At 39.0% G+C, this 20,530-nt stretch overlaps 1 protein-coding gene across 4 annotated transcripts in view; it reads right to left on the reverse strand.

The window, feature by feature from the left end:
• kcnip4a (potassium voltage-gated channel interacting protein 4a) overlaps positions 1-20,530 on the reverse strand; it is a 138,242-nt gene that overhangs the window by 94,234 nt on the left and 23,478 nt on the right. The window contains exon 1 of one of the 4 annotated variants that reach the window (XM_008435803.2): positions 1,786-2,425. The exons of the other annotated variants lie outside the window; for them this stretch is intronic. Within the exon in view, the coding sequence (XP_008434025.1) occupies positions 1,786-1,870 (85 nt within the window). The 5' untranslated portion in view covers positions 1,871-2,425. Of the gene's footprint in view, positions 1-1,785; positions 2,426-20,530 lie in introns of those variants that run through there. 4 annotated transcript variants of the gene reach the window in all.

The following is a 20,530-nucleotide window of genomic DNA, read 5'->3' on the forward strand; positions in this document are numbered from 1 at the left end:
AATAGCAAGACAAAGGCCACATATGTAGCATCTCAGGAATACAAAATCCCACAATAAGAAGCAATAAATCACTTTCTGCATGTCCAGTATAAGCAGAAGTGGTTGCTGCAAACTTAATGCATAATGTTCAATAACTAATACGAACTGTAGCTCAGTAGCCATCAACCCTTATTCTTTATTGAAACTAATCTACCTATAATCCCCCATAATCCAAGGCTCATTTTTAAGGTTGCTGATTCACTACATGTTTTATTAGAAAAATCCCAATGTCTCTTACAGTTTGCTGCATCAGACCAACACACATTTTATGATTGGGAACTTTCTCATCAGGGATTGGTTTAAAATGATTGTTCGTATCAGTTGCCTATTTCACATTCAGTCGTGTCTTAACCCAGAGCTGCTGAATAAGTTATCAAACTTGATCCACTGCCACTCTCTGATAAAGGGCAGGCTGATAATCACCTTTACCTTAATTCCAGAGAAACGGAAACAACAATTAACAGCTCCAGCTGAAACACACTCCAACACTAGCCAAGGATTAGTATCCTGATCTAAATCCACTTAGTTGGTGTTTATTACTTTGGAGTCATTTTTTTATTCCAACTCTGGATTCATATGTAACATCCATCACACTGTTCCCCCCAAGTAAAGAAAACATTACAAAACTGGAACCTCTTCTGCTGTCCGCTTAACTAAAGAAAACTTGATCATGTCAGGTTCATTTCCTACACAAGATAGAAGTAAAAGAGATCAAGTCTTTAAGGTTGTAGAATAATTCGTCTCCATATGAATGTGGCTTTGTTACATAATTATTTTTAACTTTTTATAGCCTGAAGGAATAATTGGTTGAAAATATCTGATTTACAAAAGTGATGTATTCCTTGGATAATTTTAATAGAAACCAAACTGGCTTTCTTGAGTTTTGTATCTCATATCTAACACATTATGCTTCTGGGAGTCTTGTAATTAATATAACCAATAATATGCCATTCCTTATGAATGCCTTTTGCATTTTATGGAAAAAGTGTGAAATATGTTTAGCAACGTATCCAGTGAATCTGAAGGTTTAATAAAAAGAAAAAATAACTTTGGGAGGTGAATCTATATTTTATACAGGTAAAAATATGTTGACTCATCAATTTTGTCAGAAACTTTCTCTGTATTAATCGTCTCATGCATGTTCTTATCCAGGCGGCAGTTTTAGGTTGTAGTGTTTGTGCTGACTGATTCAACATTAACTAGTTTTCTCAATTTTTTCCTATCGTATTTGCAGACATTTATCTATTTTAAGAGATACAATTTATCTGTGCCTTTTGTATTTTCTATAGAAACTGTTGAAAATATATAAAACACTTAATTAAATTAATTGAGTTAATTAAATATTAATTGAATTAATTCAGTTAATTGTCTAACTTGATCAAGTTTCAATAATTACGGAAAAAACAATTGTTTTTTCTTATTTATGACCTTTTTCTCATTTTGTACTGAACTTTTAACATGATACAGCACACTAAAAATTTACAAAAAAGTGAAAACTTTTACGTCTATAGATATCTTGAAACGCTAATACCCTGATTACTGTAAATGAGATGTGTAGCGTGTTTCATGACATGTCTAGATCTAGAAATCTTCCACAAAACATCCCGAGTTGTAAATCCAACTCTGGAAATCCTCAAAGTTCGCAAGCATGCTTTGCAGGCACGCACATTTGAAATCTCGTTCAAGACTGATGAACTTGGACAAAACCTCAGCAGATCTAATGAAAGAACGGTAACACAATCTTACCGGTGTTGAGCGTGCCTGTGATAAGTCTGAACAGGTACTGTGCGAACTTGAAGATCTCACGCTTGCACCGTTTCCTGCAGCTCATCTTTGCTCCTAGAGGAAGGGGGACGCTTGAAGGGGCCAGCACAAAAACCAGAACTCAGCCGTCAAGTTGAAAGAGGGGAATTATCCAGGGAAAGACTAGTTGCCACAAAGGGGCAAGTGTCCACTTCTGTCCTCCAGACTTCTGGCTGTGTCAGTGTGGCCCCCCGAGTCCGCCTGCAGTTGGAGAGATGCTCATCGGTGAGTGGAGGGCAGCGGGTGGTGGGGGCTCGGGTGTAAAGGTGTCCGAGTTCAGCTCCACGGTATGCCTGGCTGATCAACACCGTGAAGCAGTGTTGTCTTTTGTCAGGTCATTAATGTTTGCTTTTCCAGCTCTTTACCCGTCAGAAGATTAAAAAGAAGATTCTCTTTTCTCTTCCTCCAAAACTCTCACCTCCTCTTCACACTTTTCCCCCCTGCTCAAACAAGAAACTACCCCGTTGGCTTTACAACACAGTGGGTCTCTCCCCTTGCCGTCTCTCACATACAGATACACACACACACACGCACACACACACTTGATCTCGTAGTGAGCCTGCTGCTCGCTCTACTCAACACCATCTGTGGATGTTTTACCCTCGCTGACGGTTGCCATGGAGGTGTGGTCTGATTGGCTCAAGCTGAAGAGGAGGAGGAGAAGGGAGAGATAGAAGGTACACCAGGAGACGGAGAGAAATAAAGGAGAATTAAGGGGAAAGTGTCCACTTCAATGAATCAGCACTGACAGTACATTATATACCCTGTTGTGTGATGTGTAACTGGACGTTTTTTCAATGGGTGACAGTAATGGGCAATTGTAACGGCACTGCAGGGACTCTAGTGACACTCAAGCGATGAGAAACTGCGTCCATAAATTTAAAAGTCAGGAGATGGAGAAAATGAAGCAGTGAGGTTTTAGAGCCCCTGCCTTCCAACATGAAGGTCAGTCTAAATAATGACTGACGGGCCACGCCTAACATCTGTGATGGCTCTAGGAAGAGCCAAGAGCATCATCATCATTGCCACTAATTAGTCTACACTGCACCTCAGTTGTGCTCATCCATCAATGCCAAGCTCTCCCAGCTGAAATGATGGTCATTAAGTGGAGTCCTTAAGTGTTGGGTGAAGTGAAGCTATTGCAGAAACAAAGAGTGAAACATCATCTCGGTATCACCTGGCCATGCTGAAGACTCCCGTGGTTCTTACAACAACTGAGAACGTTAGGTGAAATATAAAGAAAACTACAAAATGGAAAAAACTTTTATTTTCTGAAAAGTTTAATCCAATCATTCAATTATCAGTCCTTCCACCCAAGTTTTTGTCCAGAGTCCATCCAATCGTCAATGCATCGGTTTATTCCTCTGGAAATGTGCATCCATCTTTCCATATCATGCAGCAATTGATCCACTCACTGGTCCATCTATTCATTTATCCATCAACCAAGTGTTGTTCACTTGTCCACCACCTCCATCTGTTCATCCATCCATCTGTTTGTCACTCATACATTCATACTTTGGTCCATCCATCCATTTCTCTATCAGTTTGATCTTCCAGCCATTTGGTGCATCATCCTCCATCTATCCATCCCTCCCTCTCATTGGTTCATTTGTCATCCATCTATTAGTTTGTCCGCTGTCTTCCATCCAGTGGTTTCCCCATTATTCATCCACCCATTCATCAGAGATTCATTCAACTATTCACTTATTTACCCACCTGTAATAATTGGATTATTTACACTAAGAACAGGCAGATGAAGGAGTGAACACTGAGAATTTAAGTCCAAAAATGAATGGAATTTTGACATGTAAAACATGAAGGATCTCTTTACTTAGCTATGAGATTTATTGAGCCCAAACATCTGGTAAAATGGGTCTAAGACCCAACGGGTCACCAGACAGAGGCATTATTCTATTTTGGTGTAGAGACTCTGCACAGACTCTGACCTTGGAGCTTTTCTTGGTGTGTGTTTGTAACTGCACACATTTTCCAGACCCAAAACGAGCAGCAAGGGATTATCTCCATAGGCAGGAGTAAAAAATAAAGTGAATACAGATTTCAAGGACTTGAAATAATGTATGAAACTTTTTTGCTGGGCCAGAGTGCCACAGGAAAGTAGTACAACGTCTCCACTGGGTGAATAATTTACGAGGTACCTGTGGCGAGACGCAGAGTTTTTGGTGGTTGAACTTATTTTAATTGACATAAGGAAATGGCATTGATATGAAAAAAGATATATAATATATACACATATCTTTCATAAAAGAGCCTCATCTTTCACTTGATTTTGCTTTGAAAGTCAATGAATTTTTAACTCCTCAATGCCATATTTCTGAAATATAGTAAGAGGAGTTCCAGCTATTTTCCAGAACAACATTCATTTCATAATTCAGAGAGTTTAGATAGTGATAATTAACAAGCCAAACTTTAAATTAGTATCTATAATCCAACAAACCAAATATTATAGAACTTTTTTATTAGTCTGAACATAAAGTAATGTTAAGGTTTGAGAGGTTACACAGCTTTTGTATTGCTATGCCACCTCAGAAAGTAAATTAAACTCAAGTCAGCTTCTGGCTTAAACCGTACCATCCTTTAAAAATGTTTAGGAATCCAGGTTTACCGTCTTTTAATCAACATTGTCGCAATTTATTTTTCTTAGTCAAGAGTTTTCCCACACCCCTGTTCCCCATTTACAGAATATGGATCAATGTGTTTCTGTGAATCGTTTCATCTTGTTTTTATGTTTTTAACAGTTAGTTAATTTATATGATAATTTACTGTTAATTCCAACCCCTTACATGCTTACTGGTCTCCCTGTAAGCGTTTTATTGCAGAACCACACCATTTCTACCCAAGTATAAGCTGCTGTTTTGTCATGGCCCTGATTAAGTTTGTGACCAAAAATTTATTCATCTCCTAAAGATTGTTTCTCAGTATTTCAGCCATTTTATGTTTTCCAGTTTCCTTTTGTAGGAAGTTAAATGAGAGAAAAAAACCCAGAATATTCTGCAGAGTAACCTGCATTACTTAAGAAGGAGCAAAACAATTAACAAAATTACAATATTTCTCTCAATTTAATTATGCTAAATACTGCAACTGCATAGTAGGATTGATTAAAAGCCACATTTTCAACCGTTTTATAAATTTCAACTTCCATGCAGTAAAACTTTGGTCCGATAACTTGTATTGCTTCTTGGGTCGATTTTTACCGTCCTTCATACCCACAACTGCTGTAGATCACAGTGACTCAAAGCCTAGGGAGAGTGGTGAGGACTGAAAAGAGAGGCTACTGTGGAAAAAGGTGGGTTAATTGCAATTAATATCATGCTGCAAAATCCAGCAACAATATTTAAATGCCCCACTTCCCTAACATAGTGCAGCTCTACTGCAAAAGTGTAATTACCATCATCATCCATTTATTCTTGTATTCTGTGTCAATACTAAATCAATGTTTTAACTCATTCTTTCATTGCCAGACCTCAGCTTGCATCTGATTTCAGCCCACCCACCTATTAGCCCCAGGGAAAATAAAAACCTAATTTTAATATCCGAGCAAGTCCATCACCTGTCACACAGTCCCCTAGACTCCATTTCCATCCGCGTTCCCATTAAACACACACATCCCCGGAGTCTCTAATGTCCACAGAGGCGCTCTGCGGCAGCAACACTGAAGCATTTTCAGGTCAAACAATGAGAATAATAAAAATAAAAAAAAACACCAAATGTGTTCATGACAAATTGAGTTCAGTGAGGTTTGTCGCCTCACTATTTCTGAGCTGAACAGATGGCCTGGGGGCACTGCAGTAGCAAACACACACACTCTGACCAAAACACAGCGTTCAGGTACACTATGTTGCTGGCAAACACTCTACTTAAACCAAAAAGTGTGTTATTTTCCAAGTCTAAAGGTAACTCGTAGCTCTCTCTCAAGGCCTCCTTATTGGGTGGGAAGTGTTAAGTGTGGAACAAATCACAGCATTCCAAGCCCAAATATAGTCCTGAAGAAAAACTCAGTGGGGATCCTCTTCGGATTAATAAGCAGGGTCGGAGTAAAATGAGACAAAGCTATGAAGCCGATAGACTTAAGTAGGTTCTAAAGGCAAAAACTGCGATTGTCTCATTCAGGTAAATAATGAGCTTATGTTTAAAAATATTTGCTTACAGGAACTGGATCTCAGTAAAATCAAGTCAGCCAGATGATCTGGATGACCCCAACTCTGAATCACAACGGAAGCCCATTGCTAATGTAATGGGTGAGAAATCTTCCTATTGATTCGTGGGTGGTCCACAAACATCAACATTACAGTTAGTTGAAATCTGAGACTGGTTAGGGTTCGTTTCAAGGCTTTTTCCATTTCAAACCTAGTATTAAAAAAAAGGTTCCATCTCTGTGCATAAGACTCTGTTTTAATCAAATCTGTGATCCTGAGGACATTCAAAGTGCTTTTATTAGAGAAAAAAACTTAAACTTTTAGGTGTGATCACGTATGGCTGTGAGGCATTTAGATAAATGAACAGAAACACCAAAGCCAGATCATAGCCCCCCCCCCTAGTGTTAGGAGAACCGATGTTCCTATGACACCGTATGAAGTGGTGCGTATAAAGAAAACTCTGCAGTTCACAGGTTACAGTGTGATTTCCCACATTTGTCACGAATCAATTTGATCAAAAGAATCTGAATTGTTCGTCAGTGAAATTGAAAACTCAACTGCCCTCTAAACCATATCAGTATTTTTTTTTAAATAGCCTCATCTTCAGTTTTGCTACATTACGCAGCCTTCGGGGTTTTGCTCAAACATATCGTCTTCAGTTTAAGATAACCACTTTTAATTTCAGCTGTATAGACAGATACAGCTAGTGAACTGTATCTGATTGCTGACATAACAGAACAGAGTCAGAAAAATGCCTTTAAGCAGCATTTAACAACTCTCCTGATGGAATAAAGGGGAATGATGTTTCTTTTCCTGCAGAAAGTTACCTAATGTAAAAGTTGTTTTGCATATCTAACATTTGTCTGTTCTTTGAAGCGAGATAAAAGAGAATGAAATGATTACTTTAATTGTTCTGCAGCGCTCAAAAATCAAATAATCTTTATGAAGCCCAAAAGAAACCTTCTATTTCCTGCAGACTTGTGAGACATGAGGCTTCAGCGTTGCACTCTGCAGCAGCGACGGAACGAACATAAAATAGGTGCCATTCAAGGAGAACTTGACAGATATATTGATCCACCTAGAAAACCCAAACTGCAGGTGCCCTGCGGTGGCAACCATGATTACCACAGAGGCTTTTGTTTCTGCCACTATGTCATAGCAGCTTACCTTCCTGGAAAACACTGCAGTGAGTAGCTTGTCATGCGGCGCGTTACCTCACCGCAGACCCACAGATGCTCAACCTTAAATTATTTTAATGGCAATAAAGAGGAAAACTGCTCATGAAATGGCTAAAATGCACACAATATAAATTCAGAACCGGAAGGAAACAGGTAAATTTAGGTAAAGTGGCCAGTAAAACTGACCATTAGGAATGACAGTGCAGTGAGTTAAGCAGCAAATCTATCACCAAGTGGGACTTAATGAGCTTAGAAAACGGCTCCACCTGTTCACCAGGTTTGCCTGGCAATAGTACAAAAAAATGCTTCTAAGCCCTGATCTCATATGCAACAGATATTCAGAGAAGACAGCTTGATGGAGGGTCAAAAACATTGTATGTAAACAGAAATATTACAAAACTGAAAATCTTTACTTCAGATTCCTGGACTACTGTAGATTTTTTTTTGGATGGAGACAATTCAATTTTTCTTCCACACACAAGTGACAGAGGAAACCTCACAGCAAAGCTAAACCCAACCCTGCAGCAACAATAAGTGCAGGCTGTCACTGGACAGGCATCAAGCCTAAAGTCTTCCAGCTCCTGAACCTATCGCGCAACACCAGATTGCTGAAAAAGAAAAATGTCTTCTGTTCAGTGCTGCAGGTCAGAAAAGCCGAGTTTTGATAAACAAGGTGAACGCCAACATGCCAACAGCAGAAAACGGAAATCTGGGAAACAACTAGATGGCAAAATGTTCACAGACAAACATGCTCAAATCTTCATGTAAACATTCAACTGTATTCCAGGAGAGATTTATCAAGCATTTCACAAATGCCCTAAAAGAACTTGTCAAAAAAACATTTAGACCTTTTTGTGGTCCTAAACTCAGTACCTTGTGACGGTTTCCCACAATAAAGCCTAGTGTCATTTTGTGTGGCTTTTTCTTCAGGAGGCACAGGGAAGCTGGTCAGAGTTAAGTGGCAGATAGATGGAAATAGTTACACGAGGCATTCATTCTCTTTTCCCTGATACTGCTAAATACAATCCAACCTTTAAAAGTCACCTAAACGGTACAAGCATACCTCAACCTTTGGTATTCTGCTGCGTACACGAGGGCTGGAAATCTGCACTTGCACTTCTTTTCTGTTTTATTTCAAAACAAATCATCAGACCTGTCTGCAGACAATTTCAGTACTAAAAGAGGAAAAATATGACTGGACAGAGTGGATATACTGTAGTCCCCAGGTGATTCATTCAGTTCCTAATAGAACAGTTAGGTCTGGGCTTCCTGCCCAGATGTGCTTACCGAGTACATATCATTTTAAAAATAAGGTGGTTATATGATGCATCATCGCCAGACACACAATGACAGTAAAACAAGAAAAATGATATCGTCCCAGCCCTGCACTGCAAAGTTGTACACACACTCACACATACACAACTTAACCTCTGCGACATCAAAGCAATCAAACATTTAGAAACTATAATTCAACCATATCAAAAAATATTACATTAGATGAAAGGTTGTGAGGTGCTCTGACGTTAAAGTACACACGCCGTTATTAGCATCGCTACTGCAGCACAGATACGCTTCAATTTAATAGTCAATGAACCAAGCTGCAACGCATTGCAGCATGCAAAGCTTAACTCACTTTATACTCATCGTTTGCACTGCACAGACAAGGAAATACTGAGAAATATAAAATCATCGTTCCAAGTGCAGCGAAAAAGGAACACAACTGATTCACTGTCAAAATATTAGGGGGGGGGGGAAAAGATTAGTCAATTTGTTTATGCATATTAAGAAGAAAGATGGGCTTCAGAATACAAACAGTCAAATAAAACAAGATTACTTGCTGCTGTATATATTGCTGCTTAACACCTGCAGGGGATTCATTTGAAGGCAACAATGACAAAACAGAACAGGTGGTAAACAGTGTGAAAGTAAATCACCGAGCAATGATTCATGACAAATAATTGTTGCTCTTTACTGCGTAAGACGAAACGGAAAGATTAAAATTGTTTGACTCAATATTTTTAATATAAGACGGACAGCATCTTCCCATCATTATAGTTTTCTTCTTTAAATTTGAAAACCCAAAGTAAAAAAAAAAAAGCAGTTTTTTTTGTCTGAGTAATATTTTCAACTGTAAAGCAAAGCGCATGATTTATGAAAGCTGGAGTCTCAGAATACATCCTCAGGGAGAGAGTCCTGCCACTTTTAAATACAAATGCCCGCAAAAATGGCCACATGCTGAGGTGGTGATTCATCCATTTGATTCAGTTGCATTGGACCAGATATCCATCTACAAGCCACCAAGTACTGAAGTTTAAAACCCCTGCAGCAACAGATTGGAGGTCTGGGCATCTGAAACAGTAGCATCCGACACATTCTCAAAGCTTTTGCTGGGAAACATGTGAGAATTAAATTGCATTACCAAGTAGCCTTCATCTCTGTGCTGTACAGCAGTTGAGTAACACATACATCTTACTTTTCATGCATTTCAAGAAATATTTACCATATTTAAGCAAAAAGTTTGAAATGATCAAAGAGCATGTTTATTTGTGTGAAACATTTAGTCTCCTGAAAGCTGGCAGACTAAACCACAAAGGCACATCTAAAAAGAAGAGAGTGTGCCTTCATTGTATAAATAATCTTCATGTTCAACGGCATCTTTGACAGTCTTGAAAATAAAATAAAAAAACAGTGTAAGTTAACCAAGTTTGCATCAGGGTATAAATAAACCTGTCATTACAAATAAGCACAATTCAGATGCTACGTACTAGCAATAGAAAAAAAAATGTGCACGGAGCACATTTTCTCTCTGGTGTTTTCCATTTGTTTAGTAAGAGAAGTAAAATATAATGAAAGTTTTGGCAGCCAACTTGGTGGTGGTGGTGGTTCCAAGTTTAAACACAATGAGACCAGCGGGGATGTCTTGATTATTGAGAAATCCCACTTCTCAACGGTCGTGAGAAAATAAATGTATGCTGAAAATCAGATTACAAATTACTTTGAAAGTTTTGGTCCAGGAGGAACAAGTCATAGATGCAGTTGTAGACGTCTGGTCTGAGAATCTCGAGTTTCAATCTTGGCTTTTGAAGAGATGTTTTTCAAAATGTTCGAAACGATGAAAGCATTCCCTTTCTTCAATGATGTACAAATACAGTTCCAAATGTGATGCTGTTTGACACAGTAAGAGGTTTTTGTGTTGGTTTAGTGGGGGGACTCCAATTTGCTAGTTGGGATATGGATTCACTGCAGGAACCATGTTATCCGTCTCTCCCTCTTATTCATGCTGGTTTGCTCACGTATGGTGGACTTAATATAATCCTCATTATTGATTTTGTCAATGAGAAACTGATGGAGCACATACCCAAGGCAAAAACTATGAAAGTGTAACCATTAACGTAAGGTCCACTGCAATCTTCATTAATTATGTGTAAAACATGAAGAACTGGCGTTGAAGAATAAAGCACTGATAGTTTATCAAAACAAGAATAGATGTAAGACTTGAATGAACGAGTTTCCTTAAAGCCAGTCCAATGGATAGTGACAATTCATTTTTTTAAAAAGGCAGCTAATGTGAATAAATTCACCTCCAGGAAACCCTGAAGTCATTTATAAGTGTTGAACACATCCATTTGTAACTTTTCTTGTACAAAAGGTTAACAGTAGCAGTGAAAATGCAGAACGTTTCAGGAGATAAGAGCCTGGTCGATATCTGAAGACGGTAATGAATTGCTTATGACATCAGCGTACTAATGTTAGCCTGACTGCTCCTTTTGACATCCGTGAAAAGCTTCTGACATGCCGCTTTACTTTCCTATTAACTTCACAAAAACACTAACCACATGTATTCTGCTTTAGGAATGATACATTATCGTTATAAACGTATGACAGCTTAAAAAAAATAGCTTCACCCGTGTGCTTGTAAAGATATTTACGGTGATCCGTCTTCATCGGCATTCATGGCCATTCTTTTAGACTTGAGTTTGCTTTTAAAAAGGTCATTATGGAAACCTAATGTAATCCCCTTCATTATAAATCTGCTGATGGGATACTCAGAACGGCACCTGAAACCTGAAATGCTATCTCAGCTTCGTTCCAGTGAGAACACGCCGCTGTATATCTCTCATTACTACTCAGACTCGCAGCAGACATTTTATCTACACTGTGATATCTTGCAGGGCTATTTGGGGAGATGAAGGCCCTTAAACGAGACGCTGATAACGGTGACTTGCTTTGTACTTTGTGTCCCCTCACACAGAGCTTTAAAAAAAAAAAAAAAAAGGAGTCTGACTGGAAAACTCTTCCATTCAGAGAAACTTCAGCCCAGAACAGGATAAGACACCTCTTTAAAGATGAATGCTTTATTTCCTCCTGTTGGCATTTTGATTGGCTGTGAAATGGCAAAATTTACTTTCTGCTCTTTTCCAAGGGGCATTAGGTCTTATATTGCCGTCTGCTGACAAAAGCTACTTTTTGCACTGCGAGGCTTAATGCCCAATTCTCATTCACTGTTGGGAATCACATTTTTCCATTACACACACTGTGAACTCAGCATACTAGCCAGTAGGGCTTGTGAGGGTTAGATGTGCAATATCAACCAGCAATTTTTCTTTTGTCGAGTACAAACCCGAAGGCTCTTAAAATGTGCAGAAACACTGAAACCACTTTCACCTTTGTTCCATTTCTTTTCATAATTTTCAAAAACCGGGCAGTCAAAATTAAGCTCCTCTGGATTGTGCTTTAAGGATTCTGAGGATACTGAGGATCCTTTCAACACTCTGCTTTCCCTCCTTCTGTAAGACTTTCACTCTTTGTTGTTCTACTAGCTACGTCTATATTTTAGGAGACCACAATTTAGGTAAGACTTAGCACCAACAAAGATTTCAAGCAGACAGAAAAATTTTACCCAAGTGTGATAATAAACATGAAAGCTTTGGTGATGGTGGGCAGGTGTGTCTAGTCAATACAAAGCTGCTCGTAGCTCTGATGGCTGCCCTTCAACAAGAGCGGGATGCAATGTCTCAGCAAAAAATAAGACTTGCAAACAGCATGAGACGTCGTCGTCAAACTGGAACGGATGCGGCAGCTGTTGTTAGCTTTTGTTTTACCCAAACTCCAAATATCCCTAACTTTCTGTGAACAGTGTATGCAAATAAGAGAAATAAAGAAACCAATGACCACCCCTGGGTTGGTGTCTGGCGTTGGATAATAACTCTTGCGAGTGTGAATGGTCATCATCACCCAAGGTTTGCCTTTTACAGAATATCTCACCAATAACACAGACTTTGAGGAGCCGCCTCTCGTGAGATCTTTTCAGATCCTTGTTCCGAAATAAACGGGGGCCGGGGAGAAATCCAGATTTATGGATTACTTCTTTCTTTTACATCACAGAAGTTGACTGGTCAAAAGCATGGCCCATGTGTGCTTTCACAGTATGTTGCAGAGCCTGCAGAAACAAAGACTTACAACTCATTGCATTCAGCAATGCAGAAGGAGAAAGACGTTGCCTAATGATCCCCATTGCAAGCTTTTCAAATTCGCTCAGTGCCTAAGATACAAAAAAAGTTGTTTGCACTACTAGCATGCTATCTGTAGAGCAACAGATCGGCTGGACTCTGGTGGATCATAATGTACCTCTGCTCTGTGCGCACTTTGTACTTTACTTCTGCAGTCATTTATCACTACATCACACAGGTTTGTGGGCATCTCCTGAACAACTTCTACCCCCATTCTTTATTGGGGTAAAAAAACAAAGTGTAAAAAAACAAGCAAAAACAAATGGATCTCAGATTAAATAATGATCTGAAAGGTACGATTAGAGGTCAAGTGTCTGGGTTTGCATCAGGAAAAGATTCTGGTGAATGATGACATCAAATCCAAATGTTACTGTTCAACACAACAGAAGACCCACTCTAGAACAAAGTTTAGTTATCAAAATCTCTAGCACAAACAATGCTGCAGACGTTTTGAATAAACTGTTGAGGAAACCTAACCACGGCAGCACAGGGTGAAGTAACTGGATCACAAACAGTCAGCCTTTCCTCTGAGAGGTGATCTTCTGTCAGTGTTACTTAGATTAGGTGTATAGCAAGAAGAGAAACCAAAGTGTAAAGGAAAGGCAACTGCGTCTGCTACATTATTTACAAGTGAAGAGCACCTAGAACAATTCTCAGTTTTACAAAAAAGTTACACCGGCTTTTCAGCATTCAAAAAAAATACTGCTGTGTATCAATCTTACATTTTACTTGGTGGGATTTGTTTAATACCACGGTGGTGCAAACGAAAGGATTTAAGTGAGAATACTTGCAATAATTCATTGACGAACTAATAAACTTCAACCTCCTTTTTACAATCTCACTCATTCTGACTGTACATGTCAACAGTGATCCTAAAACTGTCAGCACCCCATGTTTACAGAGCTGATGCCCACCACCTCTTTAGATAGGCAAACCAAAAAGAAGAAACATTTGCAATTTTCAAAGGACATTCAGAGACACAATGGGGCGAAAAGGACACCAGGTAAATGCAAATGACATTTAAATTTAAGGGTTTTATGCTGCTGCTGCCGCTTCTGCTTTTATCTGAAATGAGGATGATGCATTAGGTTTGCCCTTCACTGACAGCACAATCAATTATGATGCATAGGAAAACAGCTTAATCTCAGTATTTTTTATTTACAGCCCAGGAAAGTTCAAAATGTTGCTACGTGTGTGGAATTAAGTGGAAACATGTCCAAATATAGGATGTGAATAAAATCAAAGATTTTCCAGGGGATTGATCTCGATATTCTGGCCAAGGAAACTGCTCAGGGAGGTTCAACTCAATTTCACTTTTATAGGAGAAAAACACTTCTGTCCTTTAGGACTGAATTAACATGTTTCATATCTTCCTACTTTTAAGTAAAGAAAAACGAATAATTTCACGGTTTTATAATTGAGTTTGTTATGTGATGGAACTGATTAGAAGTGAATTGGTCTTACTTAAACTCTCCAGAGCTCCGAATGTGGGGCAAAACGGAGCCTTTTTAAGAAAGTGGTCTTATGTGGATGAACACCTGTAAAAATCCAACAGTACATGCACAGAATGCATATTGGTACAACAGCCAGGAAAGTGCTGCATCTTCCCCTTGCTGCATAGCAAGGAAGAGATGTGTTGTCAGAGGTGTTTGTGTGTTTGTCAGCAAGATAACGCAGGAAAAAAAAAAAAAAAAAAGCTTCAGCTCCGAACCACATTTCACAGCTGGGGGGAAGGAGAGTGGAGGGGAAGAAGTGCAGAGGTGGAGCAAGCAGAACCAATTACATTTTGGTTCAGATTCAGATCAGTCTCTAAAACTGGAAGACGAGCCACTGGCCTTGGTGAAGGACTGCATGCCCCAAGCAGCTTTTGTTTATAGCGACATTTTCCTCCTTGTATGGCCTTTAACAACAGATTTCCTCCAAAGCTGGGAGTTGCTGAAGCACAGGACAGATTGGACATTAGGCTCGAGTGAGAACATTAATCCTGAAACTCTTAAATCATTGATAAGAGCTATTGTCTGCTGGAGCAAACTCACCAAGGCCACCTTTTGGATGGCTCTCTAATAATGTAGCAGACGCAGCCTGGAGCCTTGACGGAGAGGAGAAAAGAGAACAAAGCTGAAGGTTTACCACTTCACAGCTACTCCTCAATAGCCAACTCATCATTTTCTTATTTTTATTTATGTGTTGCGTGTCTCTACATTTTCTTAACAAGTGTGGGAATTAAATACACGTCTTATTGACAGGTTGTTGAGTTTTTATAAATTTAAATAAAACATGGACGTCATGTTGCCATAACAGTAATTTTTGCGTGATTTTGAGTGATTAAAGTAATGAACAATTTCAAACTTTTGCACCTGTTCTTTTTTATAAATCATATCTTACTGGTCATTATATCCATATTTATGACACTTGTCACCAGAAACTTGCATGACAAAACTCAAACCTTAATTTTGTTTTTTTTTTTTTTGCTAAATCAAATCTAACTATTCTCAAACATTTTAAAAAATATTTAATCTCTCAGATATGTCGACACTTGTGCATCGCTTCTTTAGATGTGTACGTACATGTCTGCTTTCTATTTCACACACTACAGTATTCAGCCCCATCTGAGAAATAAATGTGTTCTTAATATTTACAGTAAGGGTGGTGAAACAACCTTGCAAAATAATCAAAGTATGGAGGTCTCCAGGGAACAACTAGAATTTGGTGAATGGTCCCTTTTATAATTAACCAGCCCAGAGCAAAAGGAGCTGCACAGAGTGTTCTAATACAGAGACAAAATTACTTTACGCTGCAAGAGAAGAAAGGAGATCCCTCTCACCCCCCATTTTGGAAAAAAATAAAAGAATAAAGCCCCTCACATGTAGCAACTCAATTTTCTTCATCCCTTATTGCTTTGAAGAACAAAAACACTTTCCACTGCAGCTCAAAGTTTGTTTGTTTTTTGTTTTTTTTAATTATCAATAAGTGCATGCCTGGAATAATTAACTCATGGAAGAGTGGACAAAAATCAGGATGTTATTCATTAACTCCTTCAAACTCACAACAGTTGTTTAAACCTTGTGTTGGACCTAAAGTTAATTTAAAGACATTGTTGAACCAAAGAGAGCGAATTATATATTTTCTATTAAAGGTTTTAACAGATTTTTTTTCCACCAAATGAAAAGAACCAAAATGTCACAAAGGACTGTGTTAGCATCTTGGAGCAAACAAGAAAATGTTTTTGTCCATGTTTTTCAAATCATCCTCTCATTTTTTCAACCCTGGATGAATGGTACACATGATAAAACTTATAAGCAGATGTGCCATCCAAAATGGCCTTTTTTGCACTCTTAAAAATAAAATAAAATAAAATAAAAGCATTTTCAAACGTTATGTCCAAAACAAATGACGCAATGTAAACACAAATGAAGACTTATTTTTTAAGTCACTGCCCCAAAAAGTATTAGGAATAGCTGTTTGAAATTTTCTCTGAACGAGGGACTTATTGCGTTACTTTGCTCATTGACATGATTGTGGCCCATTTGTTAGCTTCTTGCTTAGACTATACTGTATTTATCGCACCTACAGGTGTGGTGCAATGCAGTGAACACAGCAACCGTGACAAGAGCTGTACATCCAGTTTGGGAGTGATCACTGGCATGACAGCAATGTGAAGCAATGCTCTTCTACCACAACATCACCATTTAGGTTTTCTTCAAAAAGTTCAAAATTGTAGGAGCGTCAGCCCATATGTAAGGGAAGAGAGCATTTTCGGGAAGTCTTCTAGGGAAGACCCTGCATTTTTCCTTACTTTCTGTGGAGTGATAAAATTAGTAATGTGTATGAAAATATAAGCTACGTACATGAGTTTTGATATTAGCTCAATTTTTAAACACACTTATTTTGAACGTAGCAGTAGAAGAAGATAGTCAAACTACAGTCGATTAGCTACGCAAGTGTTTGGGGGAACATAAAAACAAAGAACAGGTCCATTAATTCCTCATAGCAATACGTCTTGCTTGCAACAGTTATCTGCATAGTGTTAAACAGTAGAACTGCCTGAGTGAGTGTGAAGGAAGTAAACATTTCTGATTACACGACACGTCTGTAAAATGGTGGCCCGCAGCCTCTCTCTGCCAGATGTGGCCCTGTACCCATCTGTGGCTATTTATAGATAAGCATGAGCCCAGAGGTGGGTGTAGCAGACCGTAAACACTCTCCCGCCGCACCTCTACCTAGAGGAACACTTAACTTCCAACAAATCAATTTGATCCTTTCTTGAAACATAAAGCTGACTCGACTTGTTTTCGTCCATCACTTTAACATCTGCAGCTGGGCAGTAGTGTTCAGCAGCTACTTTAGGCACAGTGAGCCATTTGCTCTCATAATAATGTATGCATGCTCTTAGGCATGTAGAGGGAATTTGTAGTGAGAGAGGCTTACTATCTGATTACAGCTTATTTACTTGCAGGCTACCATATTAGCGCTGAAGGAGAAATGGGTCAGACATTTCCTTATTTATTTGATGATCTAATTTATAGCTGGAAGCAATGCAGCTGCTATTCATACTATCTAGTCTAAAAAAAAAAAGAAAAAAAGAAAAAGTAACCCTAATTTGGATTGCGGCTCCCATTTGTAGTCAGACACACATCCCGCCAACAAACTTTTAATTCACTGCAGCCACTTCCAAATGGCTTTCTTTGAACCCTTTTGTCACTTTAGGGCAGTACTGTAATTTCTCATCCAAGGGGCTATTTACTGAATGACTGCCTTCAAGATGAGAAAAATAAAATAACTTAGTTGCCGCCAAGGGAATGGTCAAATTACACCCGCCACCATGCAGTACAAATTATCATTAGTGGTATAATTACTGGGGGGCCATCATGTTCGAAATTCATCTGTAGGAGTGCACTGCCAGTAACACTCTTAAGAATGAGAAGGAAACGCTTGGATATGTGGTGGGCTAATGTGCTACCAAGCACGCATTTAGCTGCTATAACACCGTGTCTTGTAAACAGCATTAGCAATTTAAGTTTCACTGTGATATGCAAAGGTTTTCATGTGTAACACAGCCATTCGATCAATGAAGAGATGTTTAGAGACTCAACTCGTGGCTTGTGTACTTTACTCTGGGCATAATGAGGAAGTATTAGCATTCTATAATAGCTACTGTTATTTTAAGAGGTCTAACAATGTCAAACACAAAGAGAACTCATAGGCAATTTATTCTGGTGAGCCGTCATGTTAGTGTTGAGATGGACTTAACAGTCATAACAAAGAATATATTGTGCCATGCTAAAAAGCTCCGCAGGCCAACAGGGAATCGTCTCTTTTCCATGACCTCATTTTGTTTGGTGTCCCGCAGCAGCCCTGGTGTGGTCTGTTGACCTAATTTCAACAGGACGCACTTCTGCTACAGACCGACGTGCACAAGCCACAATGGTTACTTGAGAAAGATGGGCCTTGCCTGCTGGGAGCACCGGCGCTCCTGGTTTCCCTCTCAAGTGAAAGAAAATGGGATAGGTGGCGTTAACAGAGCAGAAACAGATGGAGGACGTCCGTACTGTGTCGTTGGATTAATGGAAAGCTGCTATGTTTCATGTGACGCTGAAGAGTGTCTTTGGAAATGGTGAAGTTGAACAAGTAAAAAAAATAAAATAAAATTTCAACAGCTAAAGTACAGAATCTGAAAGGGGTCTAGTGAAGACATTTATACAAGTCGTCCACTTGATCATCTCCTGCAACCCAACCCTGGTCCTCAAGCCGCACAGCCCTGCATGTCTGAGGCGATTCCCTGCTTCTTCACACCCAATTTCAATTGATGGGTGGTTAACAGGGTTTTAAATTAACTGTAGTCATCTGAATCAGGTGTGTTAAAGCAGGAAAACATCTGAAACATGCACAGCTGTGTGCCTTGATGACCAAAGTTGGAATGCACTAACCTGCTGTATGCCAAGTTTTCGGCCAATAGGTATTTAGAAATCATCCAATTTCCCCTGTTAAAATGTCACTTTCCTGTCCCACTTTGGACAGAGCGTCCACCTTCAGCCATTTGTCTCTTTTTACACTGTATGCTCTCTTTCATTATCCAATCCGCCCACTCCTCCTACTTACTCGACCTTTCCTTCCATCCTCTCCATTGTCGTCCTTTAAGTCTTCTATTCTTTTCCCTGCATCACGTAATGCCTCACACGTCTTTCTCTGCTGCAGTGGTCAACATGGAGATGAGATCATCTTTTTTTTTTACTGCAGGATACTGGCTCATACAGAGAATACTGAAACAATAAAATATTTATACTTAATCTGATGTTTAGAGATCAGAGTACAGGACGAAGAGCATGAACTGACATAATAAAACAAAGGCTCCTTTTTCAGAATAAAAAAAAAAAATCAATATCATATTAATATTTTAACCTCAGTGTGATTGCATTTAGGACTCCATTTAAAACCAAAATTAATTCATTTTACTGAGACCATGTTGGTTTTAGAAACTCTGTGGTACTTAATTCAGAATAATTTATCTAATCTCTTCTCAAGCATAAATCTGGCAGTTTTGCTTGCAACACAAATCTCACACTTAAACAAGAAATCTGTCAGAGAGCAACAGACTCAGTAATTTCCTTTAAAAGTAATCTGAAAACAGCTTTATAAATTTGCTTATGTTTCATGCATCTTTGCTTTATATCACCTGGTTGTTGAGGCACTTAGTGATTTTCATCTTAAATGTTCTATATTAATAAAGTTCTGCTTAGTTACTTCACGTGTGATGCATGGACTGCCATTACAGGAGAAACGCGTCACTTATTTCCTGATGTGAAGCAGATAGCATGTCGTGTGCTCCAAACGAGAGCAGTAAAAACCGACGTAGACTTATAAATGAGCTGCAGCAGGATGCACTACTAATCATGTGATCACGTATGCTCGGCTAAACGTGTGGGTGTGATTCGGCTTGTAATCGTATCCCGCGCAACAGTCATACGATATTTATAGCAGATCACCTAACCCTCATCCTGAAATACCTAATTACCGTTGGCCAGGGATACTCATCAGCAGTGTTGCACATTAAATACATCCACTCCTTAATATACACCATCTCAGGGGGGAAAAACAAAACAAAAAAAAAAAACGACCAGGTCGGAGAGGGAAGCAACCAACTCTCTGAGGCCTGGTGGTGAACCTGGGCCTGCTGCTGCGCTGGTGCCTGACCAGAGCAATGGAGATAAATTAGGCCGTAATAGCGACAGGTGTTTTACAGCAGAGTGATGCATGGAGACGAAAGTCAGTTTTGCCCTGCAGCAACCAAAGTCTTGCATGGTTTCACTGTGCCTGGAACTAATCAGGAGAGTCTATTTATAGATGGCCCAGGACGGCGCTACAAAAAGTTGACTGAAGTAGGTTACCGGCAAAAGACTTTTATCACCTGTAGAAATGTGGAAAAGAAAGTCGCTAGGTTTATATTAAGTTCTTCTTAAGCAGCTGATGATTAATGGGGTATAGCTTAGTACCAACTTCCCTAGATTCTTGCAGTCTCTAAATAGATGTAGAACTTTCATATCTCAGAAGATTTTGTGTTGTTCCACTTAATAAATTAATAGTTTACTGAAAAAAATGTACCTTTTTTTCCCAAAATTATTTTAAGATTTATCATATGATGTTTTTGGGTTAGAGCTCAACTTGCTATGGTGCAATAGATAACTGATATTTATTATTTTAAGTCATAAATCCAGATTCACATTTATAACCATTTTCAGTCTTTTAAATGGCAACTTAGAGGCTATTTAAGAAAACAAAGAACCTACAAAGCACTAATTGCCCACTCTTTGAATTGAACAAAACCAGGTTTGTGCAAAATAAGCAGCGT

Source organism: Poecilia reticulata, linkage group LG18, assembly GCF_000633615.1.
Source record: "Poecilia reticulata strain Guanapo linkage group LG18, Guppy_female_1.0+MT, whole genome shotgun sequence".
In the NCBI taxonomy this organism is placed as follows: Eukaryota; Metazoa; Chordata; class Actinopteri; order Cyprinodontiformes; family Poeciliidae; genus Poecilia; species Poecilia reticulata.